The following is a 17,766-nucleotide window of genomic DNA, read 5'->3' as shown; positions in this document are numbered from 1 at the left end:
ACGTTTCTAATGGGTGTTCTTACCTATAGTGCTGAAGAAATTAGAGTCATAGTCTAGAAGAAATGCAAATTTGCAGAGAACCAGGACAGACTATGCAAACCTGGCAGGAAATGGTTAAACTCTAGAGAGATGACAAAATATCCTTCTGATAAGGGTATGACATCTTACATTTGCAGATCCTTGGAGTCTCATATATTCCCTTTTTTATGCATGCACACAATTTTAGAGGGCTATGTGCATTTCTCCCAAGGGAAAAAACAATTTCCAAATTGCAAAGTTTTTGTGACATACTTTTAAGTGTTCCCTTTTAAGTTTCTCCCGGGAGACTAGAGGAAACATCCTATTTAGGGATTCCCAAGTTATTGAGAGATGCACATGGCAGCAATTGAAAGTTTAATAGGAAGGGCCTGACAGAGATGAATTGTCAATAAACCTTGAGTGATTTTACATTAACTGAAATTCTTCTCTGGAGTACTGGCCTATGCTTCCCATTTTCTCAGCTAACACTGGAAAAACAAATAAAATGATTCTGTGCTCTCAGACTATGAAGAGGAAATGAAAATTATTACACAAACTGTAAAGTAGCACAGCATTATCAACTTCATTTGACTTGGTGCACCAACATCCTTCTATCCATAAATTACATTGACCAAGCTTTTTGGATTTACAAGAACTTATACCGGTACCTAGCAGTTTTTATGTGAAGTGTTTTCTTTTATGCTACTGCCTTACCAAATAGAGTCTACTAAGAGTGACATTTGTGGACTCGGTGAGCATGGACATAAGATTTTGTTACTCTTTCTTTGCCTTTTTGTTGTCCGTGCCTTAAATTTAAGGTATAGCATTTAAATTTAAATGCTATATCTTGCAACCCAGATTAGTCTCCCATGCCATCACAACTCGATGACTATACTCGAGTCTGACCTACACCCTGCATAAGGCTCTATTTTTCTTGGGTCATGCACTCTTTATGCAAACACACTTTATCTTTCCTTTTCTTAAAACATATTTAATATATTTAACCCTTGCTCCATTATTTAAAAGGACTTTACTTGTTGAGACTGTTCTCTGTTTTGTAAGGCATGAGACAGGATCACAGCCTCGTGAGAAGGAAAGGTTGATGTTGCTTTAAGCTAGCTTAGTCTCTTCTTGATTTGGAGTGGCTGTCGGTCTAATTTAGACAGGGTTACAGGAGCCTAGTCCTCCAAGGGGAGCAATTCTGTCCAAAACCGTGGCAGCACTATGTGCTGTGAACCTATACTATGGCCTTAATTCTGGCACCATGCTGTTTCTGCTCCTTCACCCAACATAAAAGGGGCCAGAACTTCACCTTATTTCTTTGCAACTTTGCTAGTGATGTTTTTTGTGGCAGAGGCAGATAAAGGACACGCTTAGCCTCGGCAATGCACTTACAGCATCTTCTTCACCGAGATAATTAGTTTTCCTCCTCTGTTGCACTTAGCCCTTTCCTTTTCAGGTATGGTTTGCTCTGCAAATTATATGTTAATGACTTTAATAAAAGGTTTTCTTCAGAGCATGCAAACTGTCAGCTGTGTTGCTGGTTGTATTATCAATGCATAAATCCCCCTCTTCCAGTAACAGATAAAGGTTATGGCATCAAAACTCAAATTGTGATGGTTTGGGGGGAAAGAAGCATAACCCTTAGCTGAGATTATTCCCAGGCCAATTTCTCTGAATCACTCTTAGAAATCTGTAGTTAAATTTAAGCAGTTTGTTGTAATGACTCCCCACTTTAAACTGTTTTGATTGGATACACAGGTCACATGATATATTTCCACATCCTGGTTTGCTATGGGCAAGACTTGGAGTTAATTTCCAGTGCAAATACTTACAATTACAAATTAAAATCTGCTTCCTGTTCTAATCTGTCAGCATTTGCTATATAATCACCATTTTGTGATAGACATTTCACAGAAACCACTGTTTGAGAAAGTCATCCCCAAAATGGAGTAGAGGCAGTTGAAGTAAATGCATTTGAAAACATGAGCAAGCAGTTACCAATGCTATTTTTCTGTCTCTACCCAGCTTCAGTTAAAGCATTAGCATTAACTGCAGTCCATTGACAGGCACTTCATTACTTATGCTCTGAAATGAAAGCTCTGTCTAGTGAAAGGCATTTGAGAGACTCTACCTGGAAGGGGAAAAGTTAAATCTGGGAGCTGGGTCTGCTTCGTGTCAGGGTTTCTCTTAGTTCAAAAGAAAAACTTATTTGTCTGAATTACATGCACTTACTAAGAACCACTGCTAGCTTCTGCTTCCTAACAACTAAGGAAAGAGAGTAATATGTAGGAGTGGATTATTACAAGAATGCAAGAAGCAAGGTGTTACTATTATTATTATTTTTTATTGGAAAAGATATCCCCCTCTCTACCGCCCCTCACCCCCCAGTAAAAACAATAAAACCGTTGCTTCTTGCATATATCCTGAACCATCGTGGCTACAACACCACTCTAACACTACTACATAAAAACTGAAAAATAATAGCTTCAAACCAATCTAAGTTACAAAGGGGAGAGATCACTTTCTGCATTTATGCCAATTTTCTTTTTGCCTCAAGCCAATCAGGTTGCTAAGGTCCCTGATCAAAGAAAACATAATATCCCGCTCTATCAAGGAAACCCAGTGAAGTGACGCAAGCCAGTTGCTGGTAAGAACTCAGTGGTGGTGCCAAACAGGTAACTCTTTCGTTTGCAAGCTAAACACATAGCACAAAACATCTATTCTCAAGCACAACATTTTGTTAGCTCCAAAAAATTCATTTCTTCCTACTGAGCCCCTTGAGTACTCTGAAGACTGTACCAGGGCACAGAGTCCCACAACTCATAAGAAAGGAAAGACTGAGACTGGCTTTAAAAGACACCTCTAATAGTCATGTAAATAGCTACCAGAATTTTGGCACATCTTTCCATTATGAGATTTAATGTCCAGGCACAGAAAAACATTTCTTTCCCCCCACCCGCTTCTTCTATATACAAGACTTGGTTACCTAACTATTCACAATTTGGACAAAAATTATTTCCCAATATAACTTCAGTAGACATCACTAGGTTTACAGCACAGATAGATTTGATCCTGAGTCTTCAGTTGTTGTTGTTGTTTAAAATAAAAAAAGAAATCAATTCTGATGCTCAATGAGCATCTTGTTCTTCATAGCAATTTTCAAATAAGCCAAATGTATTCAGACAGTGGATATGGTTGCCTTGTTAAGGAAACCACATGAAAGCTCTCAGATACTTCTTCCCCCATTTTACACATTTCCTTTCATTATGAATACTTGATTCATTGTGTTTCACAGGATAATAATATGTCTCGGAGAACAACTGTTTCAAATGGTCTTGGATGTGAAAAGAAGAAAGCAAATCAGGTTTATTTAATTTGGAAATTGCTAACCACCCTACATTTTCAGCGTATGTAACATGCCCAAAGCTGGGTCTCCAACATCCCTGTCCAGCTGACGAAACACAAGCAAAGGAGAACAGATTTTTTTTTTTATTTGGAAGTACTGAATTTGGGGGATCTGGGTTTGAATAGAAGCCCAGGAAGGTAGCTTTTCAAAATACCATGATTCAGTATAGTTTAGTAAAACACCTCTATTAACAGTAATAAGAAAGGGCCCAGGCTTCTGTTGAAGTACCACAAAAAAAAAAAAAAAAAAAAAAAAAAAAAATCAAAGAAACACAAGCTTTCATTAAAATCAAATTTTAACCCAACAGAAATGTCATCATCCTAAACAGGCAGTGGGAACTCTTGCACTTCAAAGGTAGTTCTTTGTTTGCATCCCTTGCTTTTGAATGAAAAGAAAAAGACATATTGGCCAGGTATAGACATTCCACTTTTACTGGTATAAGTGGTCGGAAATTGGTCTATACCTGTAACAGAACAGAAGTTCGGCACAAATAGACTGGTTTAAAAATGGTGGAACCTGGTCTAAGATTTGCTCTGCCTCCCCCAACACCAAAGAGCGAATGTGTGTTCTGTTTGCTACCGATCTAAACTACGCTGCTTACAGAAATCGTCTAACTTAGATCAATTCAGCCTTGAGCTTTTTGAACATCTGTGCCTAGTCATTGAGAGTCAGATGTCAGGCACTTAGGTTGTGTAAAGCAATTAAATCAGGAGGATTCTACAGAAATTAAATAGGTTTCTACAGAAATACTCTAAAAACCTGTATTTTATTGAAGATTGATATAATCTCTATACGATTTTTAAACAAATCTGTTGCATGAAATAGAAATCAATACTCTCTAATGTATAGGGCTGATTTCAGCATTCTACCCCAAAATTATCACTTTTAGTTAAATTATAGTAAATTCTTCCACATGGGCCAGAATAACACATGTGCTTAAGTATGTTCATGCGCAAAGTCCACCAGTAGCTATTTACACGTGCAACCGATCAAAGCACACACAAAAGGTAAATGCTCACACATTTTACATGCGTCTAATTTGTTTAAAAATCCAGCTTTGCTTGACTTAATTGCATTGCGATTCTAATTATGTTGTCCCAGGGACTACGGCGGAGTGGAACCATTCTGAAATCCAGACATACCTTTTTCCAGAAGAGCTTGCTCAGTGGTGTGGGAGTGGATGCAGCTTTCTCCTTGGTTGCATCTTTAGGGGTTTCTGTTGCTGCTGCTGCTGCCGCCTGCTGCTGAGCTGCAGGTTCTGGGGCTTTTGTATTCTGTTTTGTTGTCGGCGGCTCTTGAGAGAGAGGGGCATTTTTTTCCGATTTTACAATGGTAGAGGTGGCAGGCTGTTGTTCAGCACCCTAGAAACATACCCGTGAAAGTTGTTACAAGACACTTATTAAGAAGGTTGAATGCATTCAGATAGTGCTGATAACAAGAACCATGACACAATACCCCATGACAACCCAGGATCACCGCTTGACATTACATTGCTACAAGCTTCATAGTTAAGTAACGTAGTTCACTCTTAACAAGGAGGTAAAGGAAGTGGAAATCCATCCATTACAACGGATGATGTTAGCTGTTAAATAAATTCACACTATGCTGGGAATGGTAGCGATATTAGTTACAATTTGACTCCATCAGTCATATGGAAGACTTAAATAATCCTACTCACTTTGGTATTGGTTGTCTGTTGGGCCTCTTTCGCAGACTAAAGGGAAAAAAAAGCACAAAGGCAAGTCTGTTTCTAACAATGCCATTCCTGCCTGTTACACAGTTTAGGAGATGTCTGTGCCTCTCATTATTTTATTTTTAGTGAATGTTTGTGTTTGTCAAAGTCCTCGTTTCTGCAGCCATGGAAACTGTATTCGGCTGCCCTTCCCCCACCAACCTTTCTTAAGAAGCAGAGCAGCTACAGAATGAGTAGCTCCAGCAATAAGCCTTTTGCCTGTCCTGGAGGAAGCACCTTTTGAAAGAGAATAATAGCCTATATCAGCTTAGTTTTGGATCATACTGGAGCCAAGACATCTAACTGAACTGACAGATATTACAAAGTATGAACCACTGTGCTCATTTCAATTAGAAACTCATCTCCTAAGCCTTGGGTTGGCCGCAGATGGCCCACAGGCCACATCCAGCCCTCAGAGCTAGAGGGCTTTACCTGTGTCTGCATCTGGGCCAGGAAGCTAGGAGCTGCTGCTTCTCTCTGCCTCCCCCAAATCCAGTCCAACACAGGCTAAGTGACTTTGGTGGCACATCAGCAGTTGGGGGTCTTTCCCTGTGTGTGCATTAGGGACACGTGGCTGCAGCATAGAGTCAGCTTCCAGCCGGTCAAGAGCTGTTCTGGGGCCCAGCTGTGCCACAGCTGGCAGGGGGAGGGGGGAGAGTGGGGAGAAGCAGTGGGAGTGCAAACACAGTTTGCAGACACCTGGTCCTAGCCCAGCTCCCCACCAACTGGAAGTTGTACTCACCTTCCAGCCAGGGAGTAGGCGGCTCAGGGAATAGCAGCAGCATGGGTGCAGCGTCCAGATGCCTGGCCCCGGTACGGGCTCAGGGAAAGCCACAGCAGCTGACAGACCACCAAAGCCATGGCGTGTAAAAGTTTGCTGGCCCCTGTCCTAGGATATCAAGTCAGCTGGTGCATTTCAAGTCCTTTTAAGTGGGAAAACACTGTGGTTTCATATCAAGTTGCTTTGTGTCCTGTTCTGGGTCATTTACTACCATAGACTTGTTCTTTCAAGAAAATGAAATCTCCACCCCATTTGCTAGTACAAGATGGAACAAATATAAAGAAAAAATGGAAACAAGGGTTTTCAAAGACTTGCAATTCTGTGTGCCTGAGGTACTTGTGTACACATCCCTTGATACATGTGTGTATGTGTGGTGTGTAGATATTGTTCATGTCCAAGTTAGGCACACTCAAAAATATACTTTGAAAACTCTGGGCTACAATTTCTGAGATATAAAATCTTTGCTGATAAATGTGACGTGGAAGCCAAATATTGCTGCAACACAGCTATTAGTTTAATTAGGTCTTTTAATGTGCAAGACCTCCGGGTATAGGGTCGTGATTGTGGAGAACAGGCTGAGATGAAACTACATGGGCTACAATGTAATGTTTGGTTTTAATTTCTCTGTAAAGGAATACATAATATTTATTCAGTATGCATTATGAATTAGCGAACAAATAATCATGGGGAATTGCTATGGTGGATTGAGTATTGGATTGTAGCACAGAGTTCTATAAAACACTGAGTAGCCCAAAACTGTGCTGGAAAGAAATGATCTGTACCCTTGATCATTAGAGAATAAAAATCATGGGAGCGTCGAAGCGCTCCAGTTTTGCAATACATCTATGCTAGGGGACAGGAAGAAGCACAGGCAAATTGTTGTGTGATTGGGCATCTATATAGTCTGTCCTCCAGCGAGAGGAGGTACACTACACCATACCAGATCCTTGGAGGGAGCCCAGAGAGGCGGTGAGGAGATCTATGCTTGTCTAGACCATTACCTGGAATATCGATGCACAGAATAGCAAATACTTTTAAGCAGGTAACTGGAGTTGTAGGCAAAGCATTGGTTATCCAAGGCTTATTCAATGTCCCCAGCATCTGCAAAGCCCAACCACTCCAGGCTGACTTATAATTTTATGTCAGACTTTATAATTTTAAGCTGTTTTGGCTGGGATTTGCTATACTGTTTCTTTACATGTAAACTAAGTCCTTTGCTTCATTGTGACATTTGTGGCCAGGGTATCCTGTTTATACAACCACATCAAAACCTGATTGAGCTAATTTCTAGACAAATGATTTGAGCCAATTGTTATAACCCTTTATCTGCTCATGTACAAACATCATGCAGCTTATATTAAGAGATAAGCATCTGGGTTTTGTAAAAGGAAGAGAAGCAATAGGCCAGGACACAGCACAAATGCTGCTCTAATTCTAGGCAACTGGCCATGCTATTTGGGGATTTCTTAAAAGAACAGGTGTGAGACTTTTGCTGGAGCCAAGACTTTCTTGTTTGGTCTGCTTTAATGAAAAAAATCCAGAGTAATTTTACCCAGTGTGAATACCATAAGCTGACTTCATCAACAGCACCTGAAATGCAATCGATTCACCCGCTCCTCCCCAGACACGATTCCATAAATCAATAAAGTTATATTTCAAAACTGGCTTTGAGCAGAAAGCAACATCCACGGAGGGATATGAATAGCATGACGCGTGGGGATCCAGCTGTGAGAATCCCATCAAAGCTTATTCATGGAGGCTGAGTAACTAAATCCCAATGCATCAGGCTTAACATGTATCCAATTATTAGCTTCCATGTTACTGCGCAAAAGCAACATTTCAAATTTGTTTGGAATATGTTTGTTTGCACTAGAAGTTAGTATTTTATGTAATGCAGGGAAGCGTCACATGATGCGGGGAACTGAAATGAGAGGTGATGCAGGGAACTGAAAAACAATGCTTTTTCTTTTTAGTCTCACAATCATTACTATCCAACTTCAATGAGGAAGGATGCTGCAGAATAATGACCGAATTTCAAAAGGTGATCAAACGCAAAACAGTCAGGGCAGTGATGGGCTCTCAGAATGAAATACGACCGTAGTTGTGTTTTATTAAATTAATTAACCATCCTATAAAAAAGCAATTATTTTACCTAATGGCCTAAGATCATCATGCTAGGATGTTTTAAAAATGAAAAGGACCAGAAGTTGAGACTTAACAGCACTGCACTATTTAGTTAGCAAAGGCAGCAACCTAAGCATTTGAAGCAAATCAGCACAGATGGCTGTGGTTTCTATGGTGACACTCCTGGTTGTGCCCTGATTTGAGACCTGTGTTATAAGTAAACCAGAGGCAGAATCTTAACTCAGTTTAAAACTAGCCACCTTTTATTAGTATGTGTCACAATCACCGTACGACCCTCACCTTACTACCTCTAGTTCTGGAGGACAGTCATCCTGGAAAACAGGGTGAACCTCCACTGAAAGGGGACTGAGATTAAAGAAACATGGAATAGATTTGAGAACTGTTGTAGGCAGGGTTTAACTCATTAGCAGGGATCCTGCTTTTCTCTGCATTTAAACAAATTCCCAGTTTTCGGTTAAAAAAAAAAATGGAACCCCAAATCCACATTTTTTTCGTGATTTAAATGGAACACCACTAGTATGTAGATAGATATATTAGTAGGGTTTCAATTTAATCCTGGAAAAATGTGGATTTGGGGTTACTTGTTTTGAAACCGAAAATTGGGGATTTTTTTTAAATCAGAGAAAACAGGATTCCTGCTGTTAGCTACCCAGGGCTTGACCTGTTTGGGGCTTTGGGTAGATTATGAACCAAGTCTATTGGTTCAAACATGCTTGCTAGCATGGTTTTAAACATGCAGGCAGGGCCCAAAAGGTTTAAACTGCAACAGAAGAATTGTGACTCCTACACTGATATGTAAATGAGAATGGACACTGAAAAACAAGAAGGCATGTTCAGGGTTTTGTTTCTTTACTCTTTCTATCTTGCTTTTTCTTTTTTTTTTTTTTTTTTTTAAAGTGGCAAATAAATTGTTTTTTGTTTTAAAAATATCTGAAGGGTTTTCCCTCACCCCAGATATGGTACCCACTATAAAAGCCCCCTACTCATGACGAATTCCAAGTGGGTGTTTCAGTATCATTTTTGCATGTGATTAATATTATTTTCCTCCTCCAGTTACAGGGTCTCTGGCTGTGGACTCTTTGAGAAATAATGCTACTGTTCTTTGCTTCCCAGCCAGGACACATCACAGCATAAATCTCAATCATCCTCATTAGAGAAAAATACCAAATGAAACAACACAACGAATAGCAGGGTTGTTGTGGATACTTTTTTTTTTTTGCAATGGATTTTTTAGGTCAATAAATACATTTTCATTAGCCGGGGCCCTGCCGTCCTCATAAAAATCCACTTTGTTGGGAAACCAATGAAGGCTTGCAACTCAAAACAAATACATAGAAAAATAATCAACTTTACAAATGTTTTGGCTTTCCAATGAAAAGTCAAAATTTTCCCTAGAAACACATTCCAATTTTTCCAATCAACATTCCTAAATTCAAAATGGGCATTCCTGGCCCCAAGTCAGCCAGATACTTTTGCATGTGCCTAACTTTAAGCACATGAGAAATCCATGGAAATCTTGCTGTTCCTCAACAAGATTCAGATCTGGCTCTTCAAAATGGCAAGGCATTGAAGGAGACCTAATTTTCTAAAAAAAAAAAATTCATTGTTTGTCAGTGCCGGTTTTCTGTGTGTTCATGTTAGTGTTAGTGACTTTGTCAAGTAGCAAGGGAAGATGACATCGAGGAGTTAAACCGATTGTTTCAGAATCCTGAATTCACAGATGGTGTACAGGGAAACGTTTCCACGCTAAAATATCGTTTTAACGTTTTGGTGTCAGGTAAACGTGCAGGTCATGATTTTTCAGATGAACAGTTGGCCAGATTCTGATCTCAGTCATATTGTGTAAAATCCAGTCATATTAATAATTCATCCAAGGACAGGAACCATCTGTTACCGTTCAGGGTTCTCCTCTGGCTAGAATCACATACAGACCTTATGCCTAAAGAGTTTGCTAAATGTACTGTGTCCTAACTTGGGACTGTCTGGCTTCTTTTTCTTGCCTCCTTTTGCTTGGGATTCTGCTGCTGTCTTCTGAGCAGGTTGTCCACCATGGCCTTTTTCCGCTTTGGATCCCTTTCAGGCAACATCGTTCAAGTTTGAATCTCTATCACACGCCATTTTCCTTTTATTCATGAATACATGTTTAAAAACACTCAAACAAGGCATATTACAGCCAACTATTTCATTTAGTCCTGGTCCATGACTTGGTGAAGAAAGTATTATGTTGTATGTTGTATTTTTAAATCATTTCTCCCTGGATTTTGTTTAAGGGGAGCAGCAGCAAAACTTTAACAGTCTTCACATGTTAAAACCTTGTTCTGTTACACCTGTAATTCAGTTGCTTTAAACACAGTTACAAGTGAGAAGAATTTGTCTGTGAATGTTCACTCTGGGCTGAATTCTACATTTCTATTCACACAAGTGAAATCTTAACTTCGTTCCACATCAGACTGTTATAAAAGAAACGAGAGCTGAGCTCTAACTTCATCATTAAGTAATTTATCACCTCAATTTTGCAAAGATTAAAAAGTGTATGTAATGTTGAATCTGTGAATTCCCACTGAGTTTGGGATTATCCTTGGGTTTACAATTACTAGATGCATACATTTTTTGTGGAGTTAGGGTTTGTTTTTATACATTAGGATTTTTTTATAATCCTGCATGGCAGGGTTCATATAACATGTTTTCTGTATCATATGTAGAAATATTAAAAAGGCATTGCTATTGCAAAGGCAAAATACTCAAAAATATGTCAATATATGCATTTGAACAAATATTAACCAGCCACATGAACAAAATCAGAAAAACAGCTGTTTTATGTGAAAAAATTGCCAATCGATATTCCCTTAAGAAGTGATCTCCCTGTCCAGGATGAAGTGGGTGGGAACACATCTAGAACTATGATTTCAAAGGACTATAATTTCTAGACTGACTATCCTCATATTGATTCTGGGTCCTACAGACAAATGAGCAGGGTAGAGATGCTAGGCCAGACAGCATGGGTCTCAGTGTGGGCTACATTACCCTGGTAAGCAGAAAGAAGAAGGCTGTTTTGTTACAATAACTGACTGGTCTATAAGACTCTGGATTGGAGCTGGTTGGACTTTTTCACTTGAATTTGTTATTATTATTATTAGCACAACTTAATTAATACCACAGAGCTCAGTTTATGGAGACACAGAACAACAACCACTTGGGTTTCTAGCTTACCTAACTTAAGGTAAAAATCATCCTTTTTAAATAAAAAAAAGTATGAAGATAAAATGGTGTATAATAAATGGGACCAAAAGCTTCCACTTACCATTTAGTTTCATAGGTTACCAGACAAGAAGGGACCATTGGTGGCAATCAGTTTTGGAAGGCAAGGTATAATTATACTCCACTTGGTTTATTTGCTACTTGCAAGTACTTTGGTCTGATTCTGATCTCCGCTACACCATTGTAGTTGCACTTACATTAAACAAGTTACACCTGATTTATGCATTGCTTATTGAATTCATCTTGAAGCCTAATGCTTTCAAAGCATAAAATATATTCCAAAAATGTCATAGCACGATTCCTTTTGGCTTTGACCAAGCAAGCCCAAGTAAGAGCTAGTCATGGGATATAAATGCTTTGACCAGAGAACACAGAAGGCAATTTTGGAGAAAGATTCCTGGAAGCAAAATATGGTCTTCATAAAAAAACAAAACAAAACCCAGCTCCCAACCAACTCAGTGTACTGTGCACAGTTAGCAGCTTGCACATCCTGCTGGAGTCATCTGGGTATGTTTACTTTCACAGGTGTGTTAGCAAACCAAACCCATACAGTATATTTGTTTCTAAACTATAATGTGCCTCTGCCAACAGTCACAGGTTGCAGAAGCACATGCTTGTTTTTAAAAGTCAGGAAAGCAAATTGTACACCTAGGCTTGAATTTTCAAAGGATAAGGGTAGATGCTCAAAATTGTTTGAAATGCAGTGAGATTAACATGCATAACACCACTAGGCCCCTTGAAAATGTCAGCCCTGATTGTTGAGGTCATTGTCAGAATGACATGAGCAACTGGGTGCCTCTTCTTGTCCATGCCAAATCTATCCGAAAATTTGACCTTGCTCTTTTTTAATACTGGGCTGTTATTAAGAGATGAATAGAACATAATTTAGAGCAGCAAACTGTGACTGGAGCAGAATTATCTTCACGTTAATAGAAATTTTTATTACCTATTAAATATGTAGAAAGCTGATGCCATTTTTTAGTGTTTTGTTCTCTTTATGCTATTTATTTAAATGCTTTTGGTATGATTTAATTGCAAATAATTCGGGAAGTTATTTAAGCTATTGTAGTCATATGATTTAATCACCACTGTTCATTTGGAAATTCCATCTCAATCACACTGTTAGTGAGATGCCCATCGGTTACTGAAACAATGCATCATTGTCAAGCTACGTTATCAATATAAATACTATGTAGTGCAATAATGTTATTGAAGCTATTGGAATATCTTTTGATTTCAGAACGAGATCAGGAGCCACTCTTATAGAGGTCCATATTTTTGTTTTTCAGCCCATATGCAACCTTCACAAATGCTATGTATATATATATGCTTGGGACAATTTAGGTTTTCAGATATCTACATAATAATTCAGAAAGGTATAGCATTTCCTTGACAATAGGGTCATGCCAAATTTTAATTAATGTCACAGCATGATGAAATGGAGGCAATGGGCTATCACTTCAGTTAGCATAGTGTTCGCTGAAGTCTCTACTTGTCATCACGATGCTGTTTTTCACCAGCTTCTAAGGCAGGGGTGGGCAAAATGCGGCCCGGGGGCCAGATGTGGCCTGCCAGGCCATTCTATCCAGCCCACAGGGCCCCTAAAAAATTTAGAAAATTAATATTTATCTGCCCCTGGGTGCCTATCATGCGGCCCTCGATGGCTTGCCAAAACTCAGTAAGCGGCCCTCCGCCCAAAATAATTGCCCGCCCTTGTTCTGAGGACTGGGGTAGGAATGTCACTCCATCTGCAGCTGAAGTCTGCACACGATGCTGCTTGACAGCATTGCATCTCTTCAGATTATCTCCTCAAATGAGGGAACTGCAGGGTTACGGGAAGGACAAAATTTATCCTACAAACCATGATCAGGGTGTGGGGCATTTTTGCAGCCTTTCTCTACCTGTTTCAGTGGCAAAATGGGAATAGTATAACAGCTCCAACTGCAACACACTCCCTGCAATGGGTGCTTGTAGCCACTACAGATGTCAGGGTAGAGTCCAACTCCAACTCAGATCAATAAAAACCTTTAATGACTTGAATTGGAGTTAAGTTAGACAACCATAGGGCATGACCTCACTGTTGGCCAATGAATTAAATCTCAGTTCCAACATGAGCGGAATACGAGAGGTCTTCCTATATGCCTGCTATACAGCAGACCATCTCCTTAACAATAGAGAAACATTTACACTGCATTGTGATCCTCTGTGCAACTGGGTGAGAATTTTATCCTGTAGGCAAGAATGCAAGACAAATATAGGTATTTTCATTTAACCAAGGGGAGATGAAAACTGACAGCTTTGCATAGCTACATGAACACGGGTTTTTTTTCCCCATTTACTTCATTGAGGCCAGCCAGAGTTTCATCCCAAACCCTAAAAATCATTTAGATTGATATAAATATCCATATAAACACACACTATATTTTTGTGTGTGTGTGTATGTATAGTTCAGTGTGTGTATAGTGAATATTAGTGTGTGCATACACACACACACACACACACACACACACAAGTATATACCACACACACACTTACATGAATACAGTACAACTTTACTCTAACCAACCCTGTTTATAACAATCTCCCACTAGCAGGAACCATTTTTTGTTCATTGTTATGATGCAACAAATTAACTAATCCTATTATAGTGAAAACTCTTTTTAAATTAACTTTTCTCCTGGTCCCACAGTGGCTTATAACACCGAGGTTGTACTGTAGTACATATAAAATATTAGAATATCACTTTCAGATTTCTAATACAGAAAGTGATTCCATGCAGCATAATATTTTAAACTGAATGAAAAGATAGCCATAAACACGTAGTTTATTAACATGTCTTTTTCCCTCTCTCTGGGCATGTCTACATGTGCCCGTATGGCACTGTTGCTACTGCACTATCATTTAGTACTTCCTTTAGCTGTGATGTAGCTGTGATGTCATGGTTTTGTCTGCTGATGCCATGTCACTGTAGCTCATTGCTATGGTGACATAACGTCTCATGTAGACATGCTGTCTGTATTTTATTTGAAAAATAATTATTACCATTGACAATAATGTCAACTATAGGTAAACAGAAAGTTCAAGAAAAGAAAGGATGTCGTTAACACCAGTTTAATTATATTTCAATGACATAAATAAACAGCAAGCAAATGCCTACCTTGTCCTCCGACTCACTTTTGGCCTCTGCTTTGCTTGGTGAAACCTTAAGAAAAATGAGAAACCAAAACACTGTCATCATCCATGAAATATGCCCAATTCAGAATCTTTCAACAGATCCTTTTAAAAAAAGATCAATTTGATAAAAGATATCAGGGTTATCCCATAAGAAGGGAAAGAAGAATGCGCACAAAACTATAAACATCAAGCAATAACTTATTTTCCAAATGGGAAAATATCATTGTGTATTAATAAATGAATTAGTTTCCTAAAACTAACTTTGATACAGTGGCTGAAAATAAAATGGGATTAAGAATATCTCAGACAAGCCTGTAGGTCTGGATATATAAGATGAAGTCAACTGTGAATTCTGATCCTCCTCGATCATAAACGTATGGCATCTCCTGTCATTTTACATTGCTAATTTAGTATATCCATTATATAGCTTCCTCTCTTATTTCAACATCTATTCTTCATTGTAGTTAATGGTTTTGCTGTCTGTCTCAACTGTTTCAGTTATACCGTCAATAACTAATTGTCTTGCTCTGCTTGTATATTTAGACATTAACAAAAATGTAACAACGCAGAAAATATTATTTCTCTCAGAACTACACGGCTTAAGCTTTACAGCTTTCATACTATATCGGCAATGTTAGGCAGCTATTGCACTGCTTGTTATATCTTTCCATTTCTTTACCAATCTGGACTTCTCTAAGACATCAGTTCAGCTTCACACCATTAATCTTTGGTGCCGGCCACGTTAGATTCACCTACTTGTGTAAAATAAGACTCTAATAAACTTCCTTTTTTCCTAAAGGTAATATCCTATAGAGCACAGCTGAAGGCAATGACTTACCAGTGTTTTAAGGAAACTCATCATGGAATTATTCAACTCTGTTGCAGCAAGTGACTTTGAGCTCTCTTGCTTTACCTCTGCCTTGACAGGATTCTCAGAGACCGGGCAATTGGCACCTGCCGCGTCCTGCTGCACCCCTTTTTGGTTGCAGTCATCTAGGTCCTAAAAAGCGGGGAACAGCCTCTTCAGTTCTGACTTGTTTAATTCCCAGTGGAATGTAAAAGTAACATTTGTGATTTGCATCGTGTCACTCTCAGAGTCACAACCCTAATTCCAGCCATACTTCTCCAGCCTACATACCCCAAACAATCAACCATTTATACAAATCCCTCCCCTCCACCACCCTTTTCTAATAAATACAACATTTGCAGTTGGCTGGAGGAACATTGTTCTGAGCTACAGAGTACAACAAACACAGCAAGGAAAGCTGCACACGGCATCCAAAACAACCCCCCTTTTCTATTAATGAGACGGAGAACTTATGTACAGCAACGAACGACTGAGATTATGGCCGTTGTGTCTGATTATACCCTACAAAGATTCTGGTACTTAATATACAGGTTCCTGACATCATTTTTATTTAGGAAACATAGTGACGCAGTTTCACACGAAGAGCATGGAAAAATCCCCATGTTATCAAAAACAACTTGGATTTTTAAACGTCTTTCAGGGCTACTTCTCTCATACATGTGGGCCCAGATTTTCAAAAGAGACCATATGTTTTCTTAATAATGCTCAGCTCTCTTACTTAAGACAATATTTTCAAAACGAGCGCATTTCCCATTTAGGCAATCAAATAGGAACCAGATTTTCAAAACCCGTCTTTGGGACAATTCTAGACTAATATTCAAAAGAACTCTGCTGTTTTTTCTGATGGTCTGGTGACTGACCTTGGGAACTGCACTCCTTTGCAAATCTGGCCATTAGAGCGTTTAGCCCTCATCCCCAAATTGGCACTGCAGATGACAAGGAAAAAACCCGAAGAAGAGGACAAAAAATATTCCAGCTTCCAAAACACCTTTTCCTTTACTGCCTCAACACACGAGAACACCTCTCACATCTGTAAGGCTCCATCCTGCAAAGTCCTTACTACCTCTTGAAAAGTACTGAGTATCCACAAAGTCTCTGAACTCCGTGCAGGTCAAGGTGCTGAACACTTTGCAGGATTAGACCCAAGTCTTCAGGGTCTTAGTTATCTGTCTCTTCCAACACAGAAGAACTCATTGTAAGCCACCAACAGCAATGCATTTAGCAAAGAACTGTGGAAGACAAGACATACTGTTCAACCAGTACCATCAGTTCAACCAGGCCATGTGGGGATCCTTGCTCCTAGCAGATGAGTTTTGAAAATGGCTAGCACTAAATTAACAGAATAGCTAATCTCAACTGAAGGAGTTATTTATGATACCTACATTTATAAAAGACCCTTTCAAGAAGGATTAGGCAAATTTCACTGTTTCTTTTTCCTTTGGTATTTTGGGGCTTAATTTTGTAAACCTCCATGTATGTCAGCTGTCTTGATGGAACAAATAACATTTTTCATGCGATTAAAAGTCTTCAGGATCAGGCCAAGAATTGATGAATGTAGTCCCAGACCTACAGAGGCATTGAGGCAGCTCTCACTGAAATGATTGCCCTATTCTAACCCTGTTGTATTGATGTAGTAGTGGTATAAAGCAGCCAGAATCAGGGTACAACAGCTATACTTCTGGTACGGTGGAAGCTCAGCTTGTGTTGCACGGCTCAGTACAGCAACAAGTAATGATCCAAAAGTACTATGAGGTCCCCTGTTCAGAGCAAGCAATGTCAGAACTTGCAGACAGCGGCCATTTCCTCAACTTCCAGCTTGGGGTGGCTTGTGGAGCTGAGCTTTTCTTAAGAGACAAAAAATAGTGTCCCGATGGATAACGTTACTTCTCACCTCCATGGGACCCCTCCAAATCCACTCTTCATGCTTGGGCAATTTGGCACCCTATCAAGGTAGGTGAGCGGGAATAAAAGAGGAGGAAAAATGGACCCATACTTCTCATCTTAGCAGCCTATTTGAAGAGCGGTACAACATGGATGATAAAAATCCTACCAGCTATGTATAAAGAGGTACAGAGACAGTGGCTTTCCTCCAGGGTGTGTGTAAAAGACATGCATATACAAGCTGAGTAGTACATTTGAGACTAAAAACAAAAATAGAGTCCTATATAATATTAATCCAAATTGCTTATGTACATTTCATGCATATCTTAGCTTTCTCTGATTAGGGACTCAGAAATACTCAATATCTCTTCTAAATAGACTATAATTATATAGTGGTGCATCTGCTAGGAATTATATAATGAAAAGAAATCAATGCACAGCAATACTGATTTTCCCAGCTGAGTATTTGGTTCTTGAACATCATCTTAATTATGTTAATC

The 17,766-nt window shown here is 39.2% G+C and overlaps 1 protein-coding gene across 6 annotated transcripts in view; it reads right to left on the bottom strand.

The window, feature by feature from the left end:
* The window catches only part of BCAS1 (brain enriched myelin associated protein 1), a 112,219-nt gene that overhangs the window by 26,954 nt on the left and 67,499 nt on the right, over positions 1 to 17,766 (bottom strand). For 4 of the 6 annotated variants that reach the window (XM_059733134.1, XM_059733136.1, XM_059733138.1 and 1 more), the window contains exons 5-9: positions 15,356 to 15,517; positions 14,501 to 14,545; positions 10,018 to 10,158; positions 5,106 to 5,141; positions 4,570 to 4,788 (exon numbers count right to left, since the gene is read on the bottom strand). In XM_059733134.1, coding sequence (XP_059589117.1) covers positions 4,570 to 4,788; positions 5,106 to 5,141; positions 10,018 to 10,158; positions 14,501 to 14,545; positions 15,356 to 15,517 — 603 coding nt within the window. The remainder of the gene's footprint in view (positions 1 to 4,569; positions 4,789 to 5,105; positions 5,142 to 10,017; positions 10,159 to 14,500; positions 14,546 to 15,355; positions 15,518 to 17,766) is intronic. The other 2 variants (XM_059733135.1, XM_059733137.1) reach the window with 2 other exon arrangements.

The sequence above is a fragment of the Alligator mississippiensis genome, chromosome 9, assembly GCF_030867095.1.
Source record: "Alligator mississippiensis isolate rAllMis1 chromosome 9, rAllMis1, whole genome shotgun sequence".
NCBI classification, from domain to species: domain Eukaryota; kingdom Metazoa; phylum Chordata; order Crocodylia; family Alligatoridae; genus Alligator; species Alligator mississippiensis.
Note: the sequence above shows the minus strand (reverse complement) of the source record. Positions and strands in the feature narration are given on the sequence as shown.